This window comes from Rhizomucor pusillus (assembly GCF_041956525.1).
Source record: "Rhizomucor pusillus strain CBS 183.67 unplaced genomic scaffold VTP01scaffold_7, whole genome shotgun sequence".
NCBI lineage: Eukaryota > Fungi > Mucoromycota > Mucoromycetes > Mucorales > Lichtheimiaceae > Rhizomucor > Rhizomucor pusillus.
In genome coordinates, this window is record NW_027192149.1 from 18,704 (window position 1) to 34,277 (window position 15,574).

Genomic DNA, 15,574 nt, shown 5'->3' on the forward strand with positions numbered 1-15,574 from the left:
GCGCAGGAAAAGACGTGAGAAACGGCTGCAGCCAGAAAGTGCTAAATCTACAGCCGCCGCTCGAACTACAGTATCCCGACACATCGGGATGCAGTCTAGTGTCAAGTAGATTTATTCACCTTTTAATGCAATCCACAACAACAGCATTTTCCTCTTTATGTTTGGTTTGACATATTCCTTGAGCGATATGCTACTCATACCTTACAGATATCTAAGATTATTGCATCAGGCATGAGATTTATTGCAGCTTCGAATCGTCAGTAAACTTGCGGCGAATCCCATTAATTCATATACCGAAAGCCCAATACGAATGTTCACTGGAGATATACTGCAAAAGCCTTACTATCAAACATCATCCTGTGGAATGCTTTTAGGCGCTCTGTAGAAAATCCATGTCTGACAGATGTCGTGCAATGTATTTGACCAACCCCCCTGTGCGACTGCAAGTAAGGCATGCCAGGTTTCAAAACCTGTTCCCCACTCACTCAATGTCCAAATTCCAACTCTTCGAGGACGGCGTACAGGTGAGGGCTCGTGCGCTCAAGTATACCTATGCTCGTGGTGCGGACGCACAGCTGCAGTCAAAATCTTTCCCTTGCTCGAATCAACACGAGATTCAAAAGGAAATTGACCTAATAGAGAACTGAGGCACCGAAATATTATCCAGTACTATGCCGAATACAGATACAGAGGGAACTTGTGCCTGGTCACAGACTATGCAGAACGCGGTTCCTTGCGGGACATTTTGGATAACGAAAAGTTGACATTGAAGTAAAAAATGGATATTGCAGAAGATGTCGTATCTGGGACGACATATCTTCATTTTAACAATAGTATTCACCGCGACTTGAAGTCTCTCAACATCCTCATCACGAAAAAGTATGAAGCCAAAATATGCGACTTTGGGCAAGCAACGCTCAAGATCGCCACAGCTTCCAAGTCGGATACATCATCTCGTATCGGTACTATACGATGGATGGCGCGGGAAGTAACCAGACGACCAGCAAATACTCAAAGGCTTCAGATACCTATGCGCTTGGAATGGTTCTTTGGGAGATAGCAAGCGAGAGAATACCTTACTGGGACTTTGCAGACAATACACTTGTGTTAGCGATGATTCGGCGTGGAGAGCAGGAAGGAATACCGGAGAATACGCCTCAAAGGTACTCCGATGCCGTACGATCTTACTGGCACATGGAACCATCTGAACGTACAACACCAGAACGACTCGGACGTGATGTTTGGAACATCAACATTCGCAGCGAATTCGCCGGAGGCTTCGTCATCGAACAATGTAACCGATGATTCTATGAGCAGTGTAGGAAGTTCAGTCTTTTTCTGTAGCAACTCTACTCCTATGCACCAAGTAATAGCATCCTCCATTACTTCAGATGAATCAAAAGTGGATATCTCAGCGCACCCGACAAGTACCGATTCAAGCTATCTTTCAAGCAGCGTCCCAGATCTCAACAAACGATATGAAGAAGCAATCGTACATTGCAGAGAAAGAAGATTTAAAGAGGCATTCAACGTATTTCATAGCTGTGCCTAGCAAGGTTACGCAGGAGCGCAAGCAAAATTGGGCATCATGTATTACGAAGCAGAATACGTCTCCAAGGACAATCTCAAGGCTCTCGAGTGGTATCAGAAATCAGCTGAGCAAAAGAATCCAGAAGGCATGGCTCATTTGGGTGAAATTTATTCATGCGGAATCTCTATCCCACCAGATCAAGAGAAAGGGATGGCTTTGTTGCAGGAATCAGCAAAGATGGAATGTTATGCAGCGTGGATAATACTGGCATTGATGCATTTGAATGGATGGATGCCCTCAGACTGGGATAAAAAACAACGCAACCGAATTTGCAAGCAAGGCATTACCTGCCCTAACTGAACAAGCAAACCTTGGCGACGCTCAGGCTCAGGAGTCGCTGGGCAAATTGTACCAGTACGTTTATAAACTGAAAGGGACTGCAAAACAGCGGCCAAGTGGTATGAGGCGTCCAAGACCATGTGATCGCTGGCATATCTAGGAAGCATCTACTTGTACGGAGCAGGAACTCTTCGGGATTACACGAAAGCCTTGGGATACCTTACAACAGCTGCAAATCGAGGTGATGCTCTTGGACTGTCTACGCTGGGTGAACTGTACGATCTGGAAATGTTGCTCACAGGGACGTAGTTCGTACACGGAAGTTGTTTGAAAAGTCTGCAAAGGCAGGATACATGTTCGCATACTATCGAGTTGCAAGATATTACGAAGCAGGCATCGGTGTCGACAAAGTGGGCTATGAAAAAGCTCTGGAATGGTACTTAGAGGCAGCGAAGAGAGATTTTCCAGTCAACCACGAATAAACATTCCATTATTTCAACAGAGCCGCTGGAAAAGGCAATCCGGAGGCAGAGCTGCAGAGCGACAGAGCGGCAGATCCGCAGATCGGCTACATGTACGAGCATGGTGTAGGGGTAAAAAAAAGCAAGAAAAAGGCGCGATATTGGTACGGATTGGCTGCTGAGCAGGGAGACAGCCACGCAAAGAAGAACTTGGGCAAGCATTTCCAAAACTGGCAGTCTTCGATTCTTTGGATGGCGGAAACATGGATACCTTAATTTATATCTTAATAAAACATTTAACATACAATATTGACTGCCTTTACATGGGTTGTGCAACAAATTGTGCATTACGCTGTAGAATTTGTATCTATATCCTAAAATTATAATGAAATCTCATAAAACCTGCAGATTATGAACTGAAATGAAATCTACAGTAATACGCTAGATTATTTCGAATGATTATTGGACGTTGTGTCGGAGAATGAAAAAAGCTATGTCCGAAGGAATCCCGAGGAGATTGCTCCTAAAATTTCCAATTATTGCACACGAAGCTTTACATACGCAGCAGACATTTTGTATAGCTGCTTCCATTCAAACTTTTACTATGAGTGAGGGTCTACCGCAGTTACCAAACACCTTTTCAGCAAAAGAAATTACTCTTTCTTTGTTAGCTTTAGAAATTTATAAGCTATTCCAGAATCCACAGGATGCTATGATGGCTAAGAGCTTCCTTGGTATAGGTATGGAATCAACCTGCTTACATATGCGGGATTGTAATATACAGTACGAAATCTAGACTGAAAGAATAGACTATACGCCGAAAAGTACAGTGGGAGCGTTTAAACCTATCTTGCCTGGATCACCATGGATTTTTTGGTGAAAGGAGGATGATGATGACGATACTGATGAGGACGACGATAATGATACGGATGATGGCAGCAATGACAGTTATTGGTTTATTTTTTTTTCTTTTTCTTCCATCGTTACTGTTCAGTGCCGAGGGTATAACAAACGCTGCTGGCAGCATGTTGCATAGGAATGCTGGGTCCTCCTGGTTGTTCTTCTGGTACTTGAGTGTTGCTTCCATGGTTTCAGCGACAATTTTTTATTTATCATCATTATCATTATTAAAATAGTGAGTCACAAGTTTTGTAGATCTCCGTCAGTTTTGGCATTACCTTTGCCTGTAACACTAATTTCAGAAGTGGGAATGCTTGTGAAGGAATCAAACTTGGTTCCAGAGGAATTTCGAATTCCTGGGTTCTACATTCCTGCATACATATCCCTTAGGGCAGTCCGTCACGGACATACCCATCCTCCTATCTTTCAGAGAGGTAAACGTGAATCTATTGCAAAACATTCGTGTGACTAAAATGATAACTTACGGATCTGGTGAAGGCAAACAATTTTTGCGGAGCGGATAACTTCCATCCGATTGTTTGTCTTGTGAACAAGGCGACAAAACAGGTCTTTCATCACCTTTGGAGCGTGCAGCTAATTCTCTATGATCTCCTTTTTACCAATGCCTGCATCGTCTACCTTGCCGCACTCCGAAAGACCGTATTCGACGTCGTTTCTTACTAAGATAAGGTCCGGGCGAACTGTAGCTATTTTGGAGCTAATTGGGGAAATTCCAGTTACTGCTCTCTGTTCGTTCAAACGCGCGGAAGTTGCGATACAGCATTGGTCCCTTATTAAAAGAATTACAATGAAATCTTGAGACAAATAATAAAGAGATACATACCTTCTAGTTTCAATTCCCAAATTATCGAAACACCTATCCAGTAGGCTCCAAATTCGAACGACGAAATCCAATTCCGAGCCATGCGCCGCTAGCTTGTCGAAAATTTTGTAGCGGTAAGCACTGATCAGCTGGAGCATAGTGCTTTGCAGCCAGTATTGGTCGAAATGATCGGATGGTCTAAAAATCCCAAAACTGACGGTGACGGCCGTAAGAGTTTCTAGGCTGCATTCTCCTGAAGATTGCTCTTCATCTGATAAACATTCATAGTAAGCGTCGAAGAACTCTTGGATGTTTTCAGCGAGGGCTGGTAGGGAAGGGTCTCCGCAGGTTCTAATCTCTTGTAATTCCTCTGCTTCGAAAACCTCACCCCAGCAAGGATCGTCTACGCACAGGATAAAGGAATGAACAGCGCTCCATAGCACAATCGTTAATTAATATTTCTCAAAAGTGCTTCAATAGCAAAACACTTACTGCTCGTAATCGCACTGCTTACCGAAACCATACATCTTATCCTCAGCAAAATTGCCACTCTTCAATTTTCATTTTCTTTCTTTCTCCATGGTTTTGTACTTTCGAAGTCCTCTAGCATCTCTGGTGTTAGCAGGCAGGAATCGAATTTCGATGACTACAAGGTAAATTTAATACCGCTTTCAACCCCATACTACCTGTGCATGTCAAGCACTCACTGTCGAAGATGTTTTGGAGGATACTCGAGCTGACGATGTCTCGACCTCTGATTCGGCTTTTGCATCGGATTCTGCGGGATCCGTGGTACAAGAGCTAGAGACTCCGGCTTGCTTCTTAAGGACGGCAAATGAAACCTTTTCCCAGTGAGGACGATGTCTTCGTCGCTTTGCAGCGCTATCAGTACCCGCCAGACGACAACGCTGGACTCAATACTCACAGCTGTTACTTTCAGCTCCTTCGCAACTGTTGAAAAGCGCGTTGCCCAGACACGTTCGATGTCATCCCCCGGTCTGGTGTGATCGACCACAACCTCCAAGTATTCATCTATAAATGTTGAAATTGATGGCGATGCACCTTGACGCAATGAGCCCTGTATATGTCTACGTATTGCTTTGTTGAGAAGTAGTCAGTAGAAAACAAAGGTTCGCATGTTGCCATGCATTTCACCTTCTTGACATTCGCTTTCCATGTTGATAGATGAAACGGGGATATTCTCTCCGGCTGCATAAAGGGACAGGTACCAGCAACGTCTCTTCCCTCATCGGTTTCTCTTTCCACAATCGCTGCTGGTCCCAAGGTCCATACTTTTGCGAATTCCTCAAAATTTTACGTACATGCAGACACTTCACATTACATTCGCATGCTATCTTTTATTCTTCTCAAAGGAGACTGAAGAGGCAGACCAAAGCAACTCGGCGTTTGACTGTAGACCTTCCAACTCAACCTACAGTTTTGTTTCTTCCTATCTGTCTACCCTGCACGCTACTGGTCATCTGTCGGGTTGACTAGAGTGGAGTCGACGACTATCATGTGGTAATATGTCGTGTTGATTACTTAAAAACGCTCGACTCACGCAATGATGGATAATCCCGTGTCATTGATTTCTTATACGGCATACTGTTTATCACCTCTTTTTGCGATCACTCGTTACTCTGACAAAAGGTTCATGGTATTCACACGTCTGTTTTTTTCTATACGACTGCTTTGGATATCGTCCACACTTAAGACTGTATACTCTTTGGTTTCCTTTAGTCACGTTGCACTCCACCGTAGTACTTGGGAACATACCTTTGTACCCATCTTCTCAGTATTCGATCTACCCAACAGGAAACGACTGGGAATATGTCTGCACCATCACCTTTTCCTATGAAAACCTATTTTATAATCTCTCAAGAAAAGACGTGAACTTTCAACGACAAGTCCGGCATCTTGAAAAGCTGACATAGTCAGCATTACAGGTATATATGCCAGCAACAAGATTCGACTCAGAAAAGATAAAGTAACCAAACTTCTATATACATACCGGGAAACGTGACTCCGTATCTCAACAAGCAAACCAGTTTACATCAATGAAAATATCACTGCAAAAGAAGGGAAAACAAAACCAATGCATCGCTACATAACAGGCTCCTAAAGATCGATATCAATAATCAATCGACTACCGACAAGAAGGTCGATTGGATCGATTGTCTTCTATACGGATCCCCAACTCAATTAACTCACTCAAGACCCGGCATTTACAAACTGCGTGAAGGATTTAAAGCCTATTACACTGAAATCTTCGAAATTCTTACAGAAAGAGGATCCAATGACTACAGTAACGTAACAAACGGGTTGGAATCATAAACTAGTTTACTTCCATCCATTCCTCCCACCAACGACAACAACGGGCCAACCGCTCATGAATAGAGTAAAGCTAGCCGCCTTTCCTGCTTTCTTTCCCCTGTCCCAAGCTTAAAGTTCGAATAAAAATGCAATTAACTTTCCATAGCTCTTTGATTTACAAAGTATGTAACTATTGTCATCCTTTCATGGAGCTTTCTGACTGACATTATACCATCTTGCGAATGAAAATGAGAACTATCCTCGCTCCATACGTAACAGTTTATCCGCTGACATGGAGAAAACTTCCTTGCCTAATACTTTACTTGACACCCCATATAGCAGCGCTTTCGTACAGATTCATTTCTTTAATATTCATCAAAAGGAATATACAGTAAATCTAGCCATTTCAAGTAAATAACCTACATCCTTAATATATACAAACGGTCATTCAATCACTTCTTCGTCTGGCTTCTCCTGACGCTGCCACTAGTAGTAGCTGGTCTTCTCATCCTTTTCCCCCTCCTCGCTAATTATCTTGGTCCTATGGGAGTCATTTTAACAAACAGGTCCATTCGCAGCCTCCATAAGTTGGAAAACCTACTTTCCCAACCGTTCTTTCTCTTGCTTCGTTTGTTTCTCCTCCTGTTCTTCTTCCATCTCTTTCTCTTCTTACTCTTATTCCTTATCTCTATTTCTCTCCTCTTCCCCAACCTTTTTCGTTAACGTGCGCTTTTCTGTACAGTATGATGCCCCTCGCCTTCCTTCATCAATTTGAAACTTACCGTTCTCCAAAACATTATTTGAATCCTTCCGTGCGGGTACCCCCTATGGCGGGCTCTTTACCTTTCCTTCTCTTCGTTTGCTGCTCTTCCTGGTTCGTCTTGTCCTTTTCCTTCGTCATTTAATCTTCATTTCATTTCCAACTCTCGCATTCGTCGCATCCGTTCGTCTCTCCTACGAAGCTGCGTATCTTCTGTTTGTATTCTTGTACGGCATTTTGCGCGTTCCTCGCTGGTGTTCTTCCCCACAAACCAACTTCTAACCTCCTCTTATCCCTTCGACGAGCAATTTCTGTAGGCGCTACATACATAACAAAGAATGGTGTTAATTCCTCCGAAATATATTGCAAGAATAGTAAATACTTACTTTCCTATTCACCATGACGACGAGGTACACTCTTCTCCTTTCAATACAGCCAACTACATTGCTATGCTTGCAGGAGAAAAATGCCGGAAATGAAAGTGGTTGAGTAACAAGCGAGTTAAATCTACACTTTTTCCAAAAATAATGCCGCTCCAATTTATCATTTTGGTGTATAAATGTCTTATAAAATTTCACAAAATGCGGGAAAAAGTGTATATAGGAGACTAGAAGGTACGTTCTACATAAAGGCAGTGGGTTTACATGTGTTCAGGAAGGGGAGAAATGGGGAACGGTGCTTGTCGAATACAATTGTAAGGCAACCCGCCTGTGGCATCTTCAGATTCGGTCGTCTTTTTGCCAATCTCCTCACTCTTTAGGAACTTCAGCTCGCACCTTATCACGTCATGTGTAATCAAAGGGTAATCTACGTGTGCGATGAGTTGCTAATCAGAGTAATACGTGACCGTTACCTGTAAATCGAACAGCAATGGTCTCTGGCTATCACACACCGCCGTTAACAGTTTCTAACAATTGAAAGAAGAACGCAAACACAGAGAGAGACGCCAGACGGGGAGTGCCAGTAGAGCATACACAGCCTGGGTATGCATCTGCATTCACTCGGAAGGCCTTGATAGAAGTGCCCACCTGATTCCGTAAAAAGGGACATTTCCGTTCGGCACAACATTTAGGGCACCACCCCTCTCGCACGCTGGGTGTCAATCCAAGAGCGGGTAAAAGGCTAGTGTGAGGAAAAAGGATGAAGTCAACGAACGCAATTCGCAAACAAGCGGCGGTGATGTAAAATCACAACTAATGATCACTCCGTGAGCATCTACATCCACAGATGCTTGGTTTGCTTTCATGTTGAGCATGGACACTTTATTGATTATGAAGTAAATTAAGAAGTAATTACAAGTGTGACGTAGGCTTTTTGAAGAAATTGCGCGAAATATAACATGTTAATTAAATATCTATACGGTACCGTATGTCTAACATTTATTTGTCCTCTATCCTTCATTGTCACTGAAATTCATCGGGGAAGGTTGCATACCATGGAACCTTTTCTATGTCATATGTGATAAATAGTCTGTGGAGCGGATCAACCTCAGGCCAAGTCATTTCTGATGCTTCCGTGACTTGCACTAAGATGATGTGATCGTTCTCAAGCTGCAAGACGATCGGATGCGTCCGTTCTGTTTGTTGCGGGCTTGTGTGGTAAGACAGGAACAAATATGATTGCGACCCGTAGAATGCTACGGGTGTTTCGAACGCATCGGCGGCAATTTGGGTGCATTCTGGACTCACGAACCACTCGAAGCCCTCAGGATCCAATGCTTTAGGCATGCTGTGCTTGTCACATTTAGCGTAATCGCTATCGAGCATTTCAAGGAACTTATGCCGCATAATTGCTTTGACATCTTTGTATCGTTTTTCATCCTTGAAAAGCTAGATTGCAAGTGCACGGAAACCGCACTTTCCATCTGGACGTGGGTCATGGACCAGCCTCACAGCCGTTCTTGGGATCGAATCTGTTGCAAGATTTAGATGTGGTATGATTCGTATTTTGGGCAGCTGCGAAGCTTCAGATGGAGCCGCAGTTGAAGATGATGATTCTTTCTTTCCGTTCCTATCAATTCGATCAATGAATAAAAGAAACAAGAAATTGCTTACGAAACTTTACCAGATATTTGCAGCTTCTTTGCCTAATGCAGTTTTGGCTTTTTTGCGGCTCTGAGTATCTTGATATTGAAGAGCAATCATCTCACGTTTGTTGCCGCTCTTTGCAGTAGTGGTCTCCACTTTTTGCCAGCTACTTTGCTTTCAAACAAGATAACAAGTCCTCCCGCTGCTGGATCTGTGCATCGATACTGTATGTTTGCAATTCTCGATAGCTTAGCTGCAATTAGCTCCTCTAATTTGGGAGTGACAAAAGACTCGGCGATTGCAATAACTTATCCCCCAACGTGGTAGTATCTTCTTTCGGCATAAAATCAAACATTAATGCTAGCACACATCTCTTGATTTCAGCTTTATCATACCGTCGTTCGTAGCTGTAATATCAGGAAAGAGATGCCAGCGCCGTGGAACATTGTTCAAAGGGAATTTCCCCGTGCTAGGAAGCTTATGACAGCAAGGCATGTTGTATATCTTTCTCAGGGCGCAACGGCAATGATCAGTCTTCAAGACATTTTTTTGCGAAAGCTCCTGCCGTATAGCATTAAAAGCAAACTTCGATATTTTTCGGCCAAGGTCTGCAAGCCATTCTCGATAAACCTGAGGCATATGGGAATCTTGCCCCAAGAATTCCTTGTTAATCTGTTGCCTCCATACGTCAGTCTATAAAAACAATATCAGTGATGTGCTGACCACCAGGATCAAATGATTATTTATTGAAGGCGAGTTGACTGGTGGTCAAATCGTCTTTACCTTAATTCGATAGAACTGATCCAAATGCTTATTTGCAAGAAACAAGTTATTAGAAGATCAAGCGATCTCTTAATATCGGCATGCGCGCCTTATGTTCGATTGGTGCTGGTATTTCCAAAGTGCTGGACTGAACAGACGTATCGATCCACCCACTTCTAATTGAAGGCTAGTTTACTTAATAGTGTATAAGAGATCAAGTTAGCACCTTTCATATACGATATCTACGCAGGTGCTGTTATAGGAGTACCATTGCAAATATTCTGAGACTTTCTTAGGATCTCTTGCCTTTTTGCTCGCTTCTGCAAACGTAGCTAAAGCCTTGCTTTCGATTTTTCATCTGCTGCCACACGCATCCTTGAGAACTTGTCATTCACTTCTTTGGCCATTAAGAAATTCAAAGCATTTCCGAGCTTTTCGTAGTCAGTTTTAACTGCGAATAGCTTCTGCAATTTCAACGCGGAAGTTTCGTCGCATATGGATCTGGCACAATAAATTTTTGGTATCAGGAAAGACTACATCCAGTGCCCTCATCAAAACCGCTTCGCTATCCGTTACGAAGGCCGCAGGAGAAACTGACTGCTCGAAAAACCAGACTTACTTCCTTCAGCGCGCTGACAAACCATTCCTACGTTTCGCTGGTTTCTTCAGCGATCCAACCACCAGCAATACAGAATGTCGTGAGCTTTGGGAAGCCTACATTTCCCGTGCCAACAACGTTGATAAATGGCATTTTCGGTTTGTTCGTTTTGTAGGTCCCGTCCAGTGATATAATCTCTGGAAATTTTCTGGCGAGCTCGATGGTCGAGTCATGGGCTTAGGACAAAGAGCGAAGGAACCGCTTATTCCCTTCTTGCGTGGTGTTATATCGAACCTGATATCTATCCACTTCCAGAGCCTGGATAAGACTGAACATCTCATTCGGGATCGTCGTTGAAAACTTTCTGGCGAGGGTTGGAGACTTCCTTGGAGACCACAGTAATGCCTAGTCCTTTCAGATAGGTAACGATCGTTGAATTTTCGGCATGCGCTCTGATCATATTTATAACATTCTCCTGGGCTTCCCCCTCCAGACGGTAGGATGCCGTATTCAAAGCGAAAGCATGATTATGCTTGTTTTGCATGGCTACAACATGCCACTGGCAGCTGTCTTTGTTGAGGGTCAGATCATCACTTGCAAATGGGCACCCAAACTTCTGCGAGTCTTTTGCGCGTTTCTTTTTCGCTTAAGTGGCCGCAGTGACGTTGCCATCATCGTCGGCGATAAACACAGCCTTCGTGTCGATGACCTCTCGCTCTTCCTGGTTTCTAGGTACACCGGAACGTCGACATATCCCAGGCGAATGTACCTCTTCTCGCCGCTCATGCTGCTTCTAACCGTATACACGGAGAATCCACCGTTAATCTTCGCCCATTGCTGATTGTCTTCACGAGCTTCCTGAGCAGAACCCCAAAATTCGCGCAATTGGTCTGGAATCAATGTCACTCCATTCAATTCGCTGGACAGGTGAAAGAGAACAGTGGTACAAGCTTTTGTTCCCGGTAGAGAGTCAACTTAACTTATTCTTATGGAATCAACGCAATAATTGTATGCACTTTATATTATTTATTGAAAGGGTTAATACGAAGCAGATGTCTTTTATTTCGCTATACAGTGATCTGAGTTATGCACAACTTGCATCTGTGGGCATTGATAGCATTTGTGCCTGACACCACTCCACCGCCCTCTAAACTAGCACTCAGAGTGATTGGGGTTGGTGCGAGAGGGATGGTGCAAATAGACGAGCCCGAAAGCCCCAAAAATGATGAAAGATATGATTTGGTCGCTTTTGTCTTCCTTCCCTCAAGCCAAGGATCTGGAGATAATCGGCTTCATTATCATGGGTATTTGAATGTGTATGAACTCATGATTCATTAAACTAATTCCATCTGCACATAGGTTTGAAAGTTGTCCTTCTGAAAATGGATCGCCCCTCCCAGCACATTTGCCGGCTTTTCCGCACTAAGCCCATGTATTTCCCAGAAATCCTGGAGACATTCGCGGTTCAGATGGGCTCGCTGATTACCCTTGTGTGGCAGGCAAAGCAAGTTTTGAGACGCACTCTTGACGCCGTCCAGATACGCCATATACAGGCCGAGACGACGGGAACCGCGCTGATCATAGACCGACCCCTATCTGCTTGTGCCACAAGCCCTCAACGTAGACACGCAAAGCGACCACGGATATCTCCTTGAGTCAATAACCCATTGACCATTACTTGTATTAATCCTCGTCTATTACCATCATATTCATCATTCCCAATATCAATGAGCATAACGCAGTGCCTTGCATTAGCAAGCATAGTCTTCCTTTTTTGCAGCTTGTTACAGTTTTTCAACTAAGAAATTGCCCGTTTCGAGAGGCACACTTAGCGCCTCCAGGAGAACAGTTTCGCTCGCACCGAAGAAGCAGTTCGCGTTCCTCAAAGAAGCCGTTGGCGCAATTCGAGAGTAACAGTTTGCGATCTCAATCAATATGCTTTGTCGAGTAGAAATCATCCTTTAGCTTTGTACTGAATCCGCATTTTACGCAACTCCTAACTTCGGTCTGCGTTTCACAAAGCCATCATCTGCCAGACATCGAACAGAAATTGGGATGCCTTGGGACATGTCAAAAAATCATTTTGCTGCGGAAATTGGCTGAGGTAGCAGCATTCGCAAAATTCACGCAGAATTCATGCATAACATCCTCATAGCATCACTAATGATGACCATCAGGAAGGATTACGACAAATCAGTTGTGAAAAGCTATGTCATTAAGCCAAGGGGTTTATTTACAGGAAAGTCTCTTGCTGGAGACAAGGATTGAAAAATGAAATAGAGTGTCGTGTCCAACCATTGACATCTGATACAGTTATCTGTGCAATTGCATGAACCAAACTTGATGTGAGGTTGTCTTTGTCATTCATCGGCTCCCTCCGAACGAACATTTTCAGTTTTGCAAAAAGCTCCTCAATAGGATTGAGGAATGGAGAGTAAGGTGGTAAGAAGATGGCGTTGAATCCTCGTTGGTCGATAGTTGAGGCGATATTCAGGGTATGGATTGGTGCATTATCAAAGACAAGATTCCATCCTTGTAATCCGCGGGCCTCCAGGCGATCCAATGAAGGAAGTTGAGACTGGTTGTTTCACTTTTTGCAATTTGAAAGACGCTTCGACGATTCCATCCTTGGAGATTGCCGCCAGAAGCGACATCGAAGGTCTCCGCGTCGCTGGGACTACGATTCGGGCCGGCTGACCTTTTTTAGAGCGAGCAAACGTGCGATGCATGTGAGTATTAAACTCGCTTCGTCGATGAAAACGCAATTCATTGCGTAGTCGACCCTTCCCGAAAGTATTTGTCTTGTACGAATTCTTGACGTTGTGCTCTCACATTAGGATCATTTCTTCTCTCCAGGTACTTCATGGCACGCTTCAAAGTGAGCGCACATTTTTCACGATGTTTTGCTAGGCCCCATAGGGATATAGTGACGTCTGGAAATTCCTCTGTAAGAGCATCATTGATATCGTCCAATATCGCAGCAGGGTGCTCATCAACAAACTGTGTGAGGAACGAAGTATGCTCGCCTCTGATTTTTGGTTGAGTAGGATCGCCATCTTCACCATACAGGTATCGCTTAAGTATGCACGACTAGTGCTGTCAGGCATCCCGATGCGCGCGCCAGCTTCGAATGCGCTCAGTCCTTCATCAAAGAAGCCGGTCAAGAGGCATTGGGCCTGATGCCGATTGTATTTTCTATATTTTCCTCTTGGTCCCCGCTTCTTTGCTTCTGACGATCTTGTTTCAGCAATGACGTCTCCTCCCTCCTGCAATGCGTTAGCTTGTTCTTGCTCTCGAGAATGCTAACGGGCATGTTGCCCAATATCATCGGTTATGGATATTTGTACTTGACTTCCCGAATGGATTTCAGATGCATAGTTGCCATCAGAAACCAATGTCAATATCTTCATCATATGCTTCCTTCGGCTGAGAGAAATGTAGTGTGTCTTCTATGTCTGAGAGTGACCTGTCACCGTATGCATCCTTGCTCCGACTTCTCCATGTCTCCTGGAGAGGATCAAGGTGCTCTTCATTGTTGGGATGTTTTTCTGATAGTTTTCGGCGGTTGTTTCTTATTGTGAATAAATCGGCTAATTTGTCACAATTTGCATAACTTACCCATTCGTGCGGTATTTTCCACGGAGTATCCTTGGGGATATTCCTCTGTGGAAAGACCGGTGGTTGCTGCAGGTATAGACGTGTGAGGCACACTTGATCGGAATACAGAGGCTACATTCTCGCTTGTGAAGGGTGCGGAAGATCCTTGCCGCTCTTGATGTTGCAATATAGCTATCATAAAACAAGTTGTTATAGTAATGATATTTAAAACATTATATTCCAGGCTACAAAATAATTCCGTTATACGGACCCTGTGATATACATTCAGTAGCAGAGTCCGTAGTATCGCTGCGAGTTTGTCTTCTTTCTTCATCTCTGAACTCAAGATTCAGCTGATGAATAGCTTGAGTGAGAGGTAGCATTGTTGCCCTTGGCTGGTCGACTTTCCGTCAACGTTCAGCTGTCACTTGCATGCGCGGCTTTTGCCTTGTCCTGTAGACCTTCGGCATGGAAACGGAAGAAGCGCGAATGGTCAGTATACACGATTTCCTGTTCGTTTTCATGTACTTCTTTTATATTCATCATCTGGAAACTGTTTACAGACTCCAATACTGTATCACAGAGTAGCCACAAACAACCTTTGAGCTATGACAATATTTCAGTAAAATATTTTCACGAATATTGCATACTAATATCTTCACGATACAATATTGCAACGCTGGTGTGGAACCATCCGTAACTACGGTTGAAAGACAAAAGGTTCGATAAAAGGATAGTGTTACATTCTTCATCATCATACGAAGCATACAGGGCTGAAACACGAGGTAGTACCAGCTAATGTTTCATCTACAGTCTCAGTATGCTCAATCATGAAAAAATACATTTGTCATTAATAGATTACGTATTGTATATTTCGCAGTCCTGCATGAATTTTGCGAATGCTGCTACCTCAGCCAATTTCCGCAGCAAAATGATTTTTTGACATGTCCCAAGGCATCCCAATTTCTGTTCGATGTCTGGCAGATGATGGCTTTGTGAAACGCAGACCGAAGTTAGGAGTTGCGTAAAATGCGGATTCAGTACAAAGCTAAAGGATGATTTCTACTCGACAAAGCATATTGATTGAGATCGCAAACTGTTACTCTCGAATTGCGCCAACGGCTTCTTTGAGGAACGCGAACTGCTTCTTCGGTGCGAGCGAAACTGTTCTCCTGGAGGCGCTAAGTGTGCCTCTCGAAACGGGCATTTCTTAGTTGAAAAACTGTATCTATGTGAAATCATGAAAATCTGCCCAAAACCTCGATTTACTGTGCTAGCTACCTGAGCATGGATAGTTTGACTGCTATTCCCAAATATGCTTGGAGTCTAACAGCATATCAAGAGAATAGAAATATGAATCTGTGCAATGTTACATCGATGATCATAAACAGAAAACATGCTTCTTGCTTTTTGACATGGACAATGATCAGAGAGAAAACCAGGAACTAGTGGACTAGAAAACA

At 43.6% G+C, this 15,574-nt stretch overlaps 5 protein-coding genes across 5 annotated transcripts; 1 reads left to right on the forward strand and 4 right to left on the reverse strand.

The window, feature by feature from the left end:
* Positions 1 to 488: 488 nt before the first annotated feature.
* Positions 489 to 1,305, forward strand: VTP01DRAFT_9485 (uncharacterized protein; the record flags this gene model as incomplete). Its single annotated transcript, XM_069388716.1, has 4 exons — positions 489 to 580; positions 640 to 771; positions 835 to 962; positions 1,025 to 1,305. 4 exons carry the CDS (start codon positions 489 to 491, stop codon positions 1,303 to 1,305), a joined length of 633 nt encoding a protein of 210 aa, XP_069239905.1.
* A 2,520-nt stretch (positions 1,306 to 3,825) lies between these two features.
* On the reverse strand, positions 3,826 to 5,231 carry VTP01DRAFT_9486 (uncharacterized protein; the record flags this gene model as incomplete). The annotated part of the gene is made up of 6 exons (XM_069388717.1): positions 3,826 to 4,021; positions 4,076 to 4,457; positions 4,646 to 4,700; positions 4,762 to 4,926; positions 4,980 to 5,152; positions 5,210 to 5,231. The coding sequence occupies 6 exons, from the start codon at positions 5,229 to 5,231 to the stop codon at positions 3,826 to 3,828; spliced, it is 993 nt and encodes a 330-aa protein (XP_069239906.1).
* A 2,174-nt stretch (positions 5,232 to 7,405) lies between these two features.
* VTP01DRAFT_9487 (uncharacterized protein) lies at positions 7,406 to 9,271 on the reverse strand (the record flags this gene model as incomplete). Its single annotated transcript, XM_069388718.1, has 5 exons — positions 7,406 to 7,447; positions 7,514 to 7,550; positions 8,562 to 8,956; positions 9,020 to 9,137; positions 9,192 to 9,271. The coding sequence occupies 5 exons, from the start codon at positions 9,269 to 9,271 to the stop codon at positions 7,406 to 7,408; spliced, it is 672 nt and encodes a 223-aa protein (XP_069239907.1).
* A 1,580-nt stretch (positions 9,272 to 10,851) lies between these two features.
* On the reverse strand, positions 10,852 to 12,061 carry VTP01DRAFT_9488 (uncharacterized protein; the record flags this gene model as incomplete). Its single annotated transcript, XM_069388719.1, has 3 exons — positions 10,852 to 11,080; positions 11,284 to 11,404; positions 12,001 to 12,061. The coding sequence occupies 3 exons, from the start codon at positions 12,059 to 12,061 to the stop codon at positions 10,852 to 10,854; spliced, it is 411 nt and encodes a 136-aa protein (XP_069239908.1).
* A 966-nt stretch (positions 12,062 to 13,027) lies between these two features.
* VTP01DRAFT_9489 (uncharacterized protein) lies at positions 13,028 to 14,310 on the reverse strand (the record flags this gene model as incomplete). The annotated part of the gene is made up of 3 exons (XM_069388720.1): positions 13,028 to 13,207; positions 13,347 to 13,570; positions 14,133 to 14,310. 3 exons carry the CDS (start codon positions 14,308 to 14,310, stop codon positions 13,028 to 13,030), a joined length of 582 nt encoding a protein of 193 aa, XP_069239909.1.
* Positions 14,311 to 15,574: the final 1,264 nt, after the last annotated feature.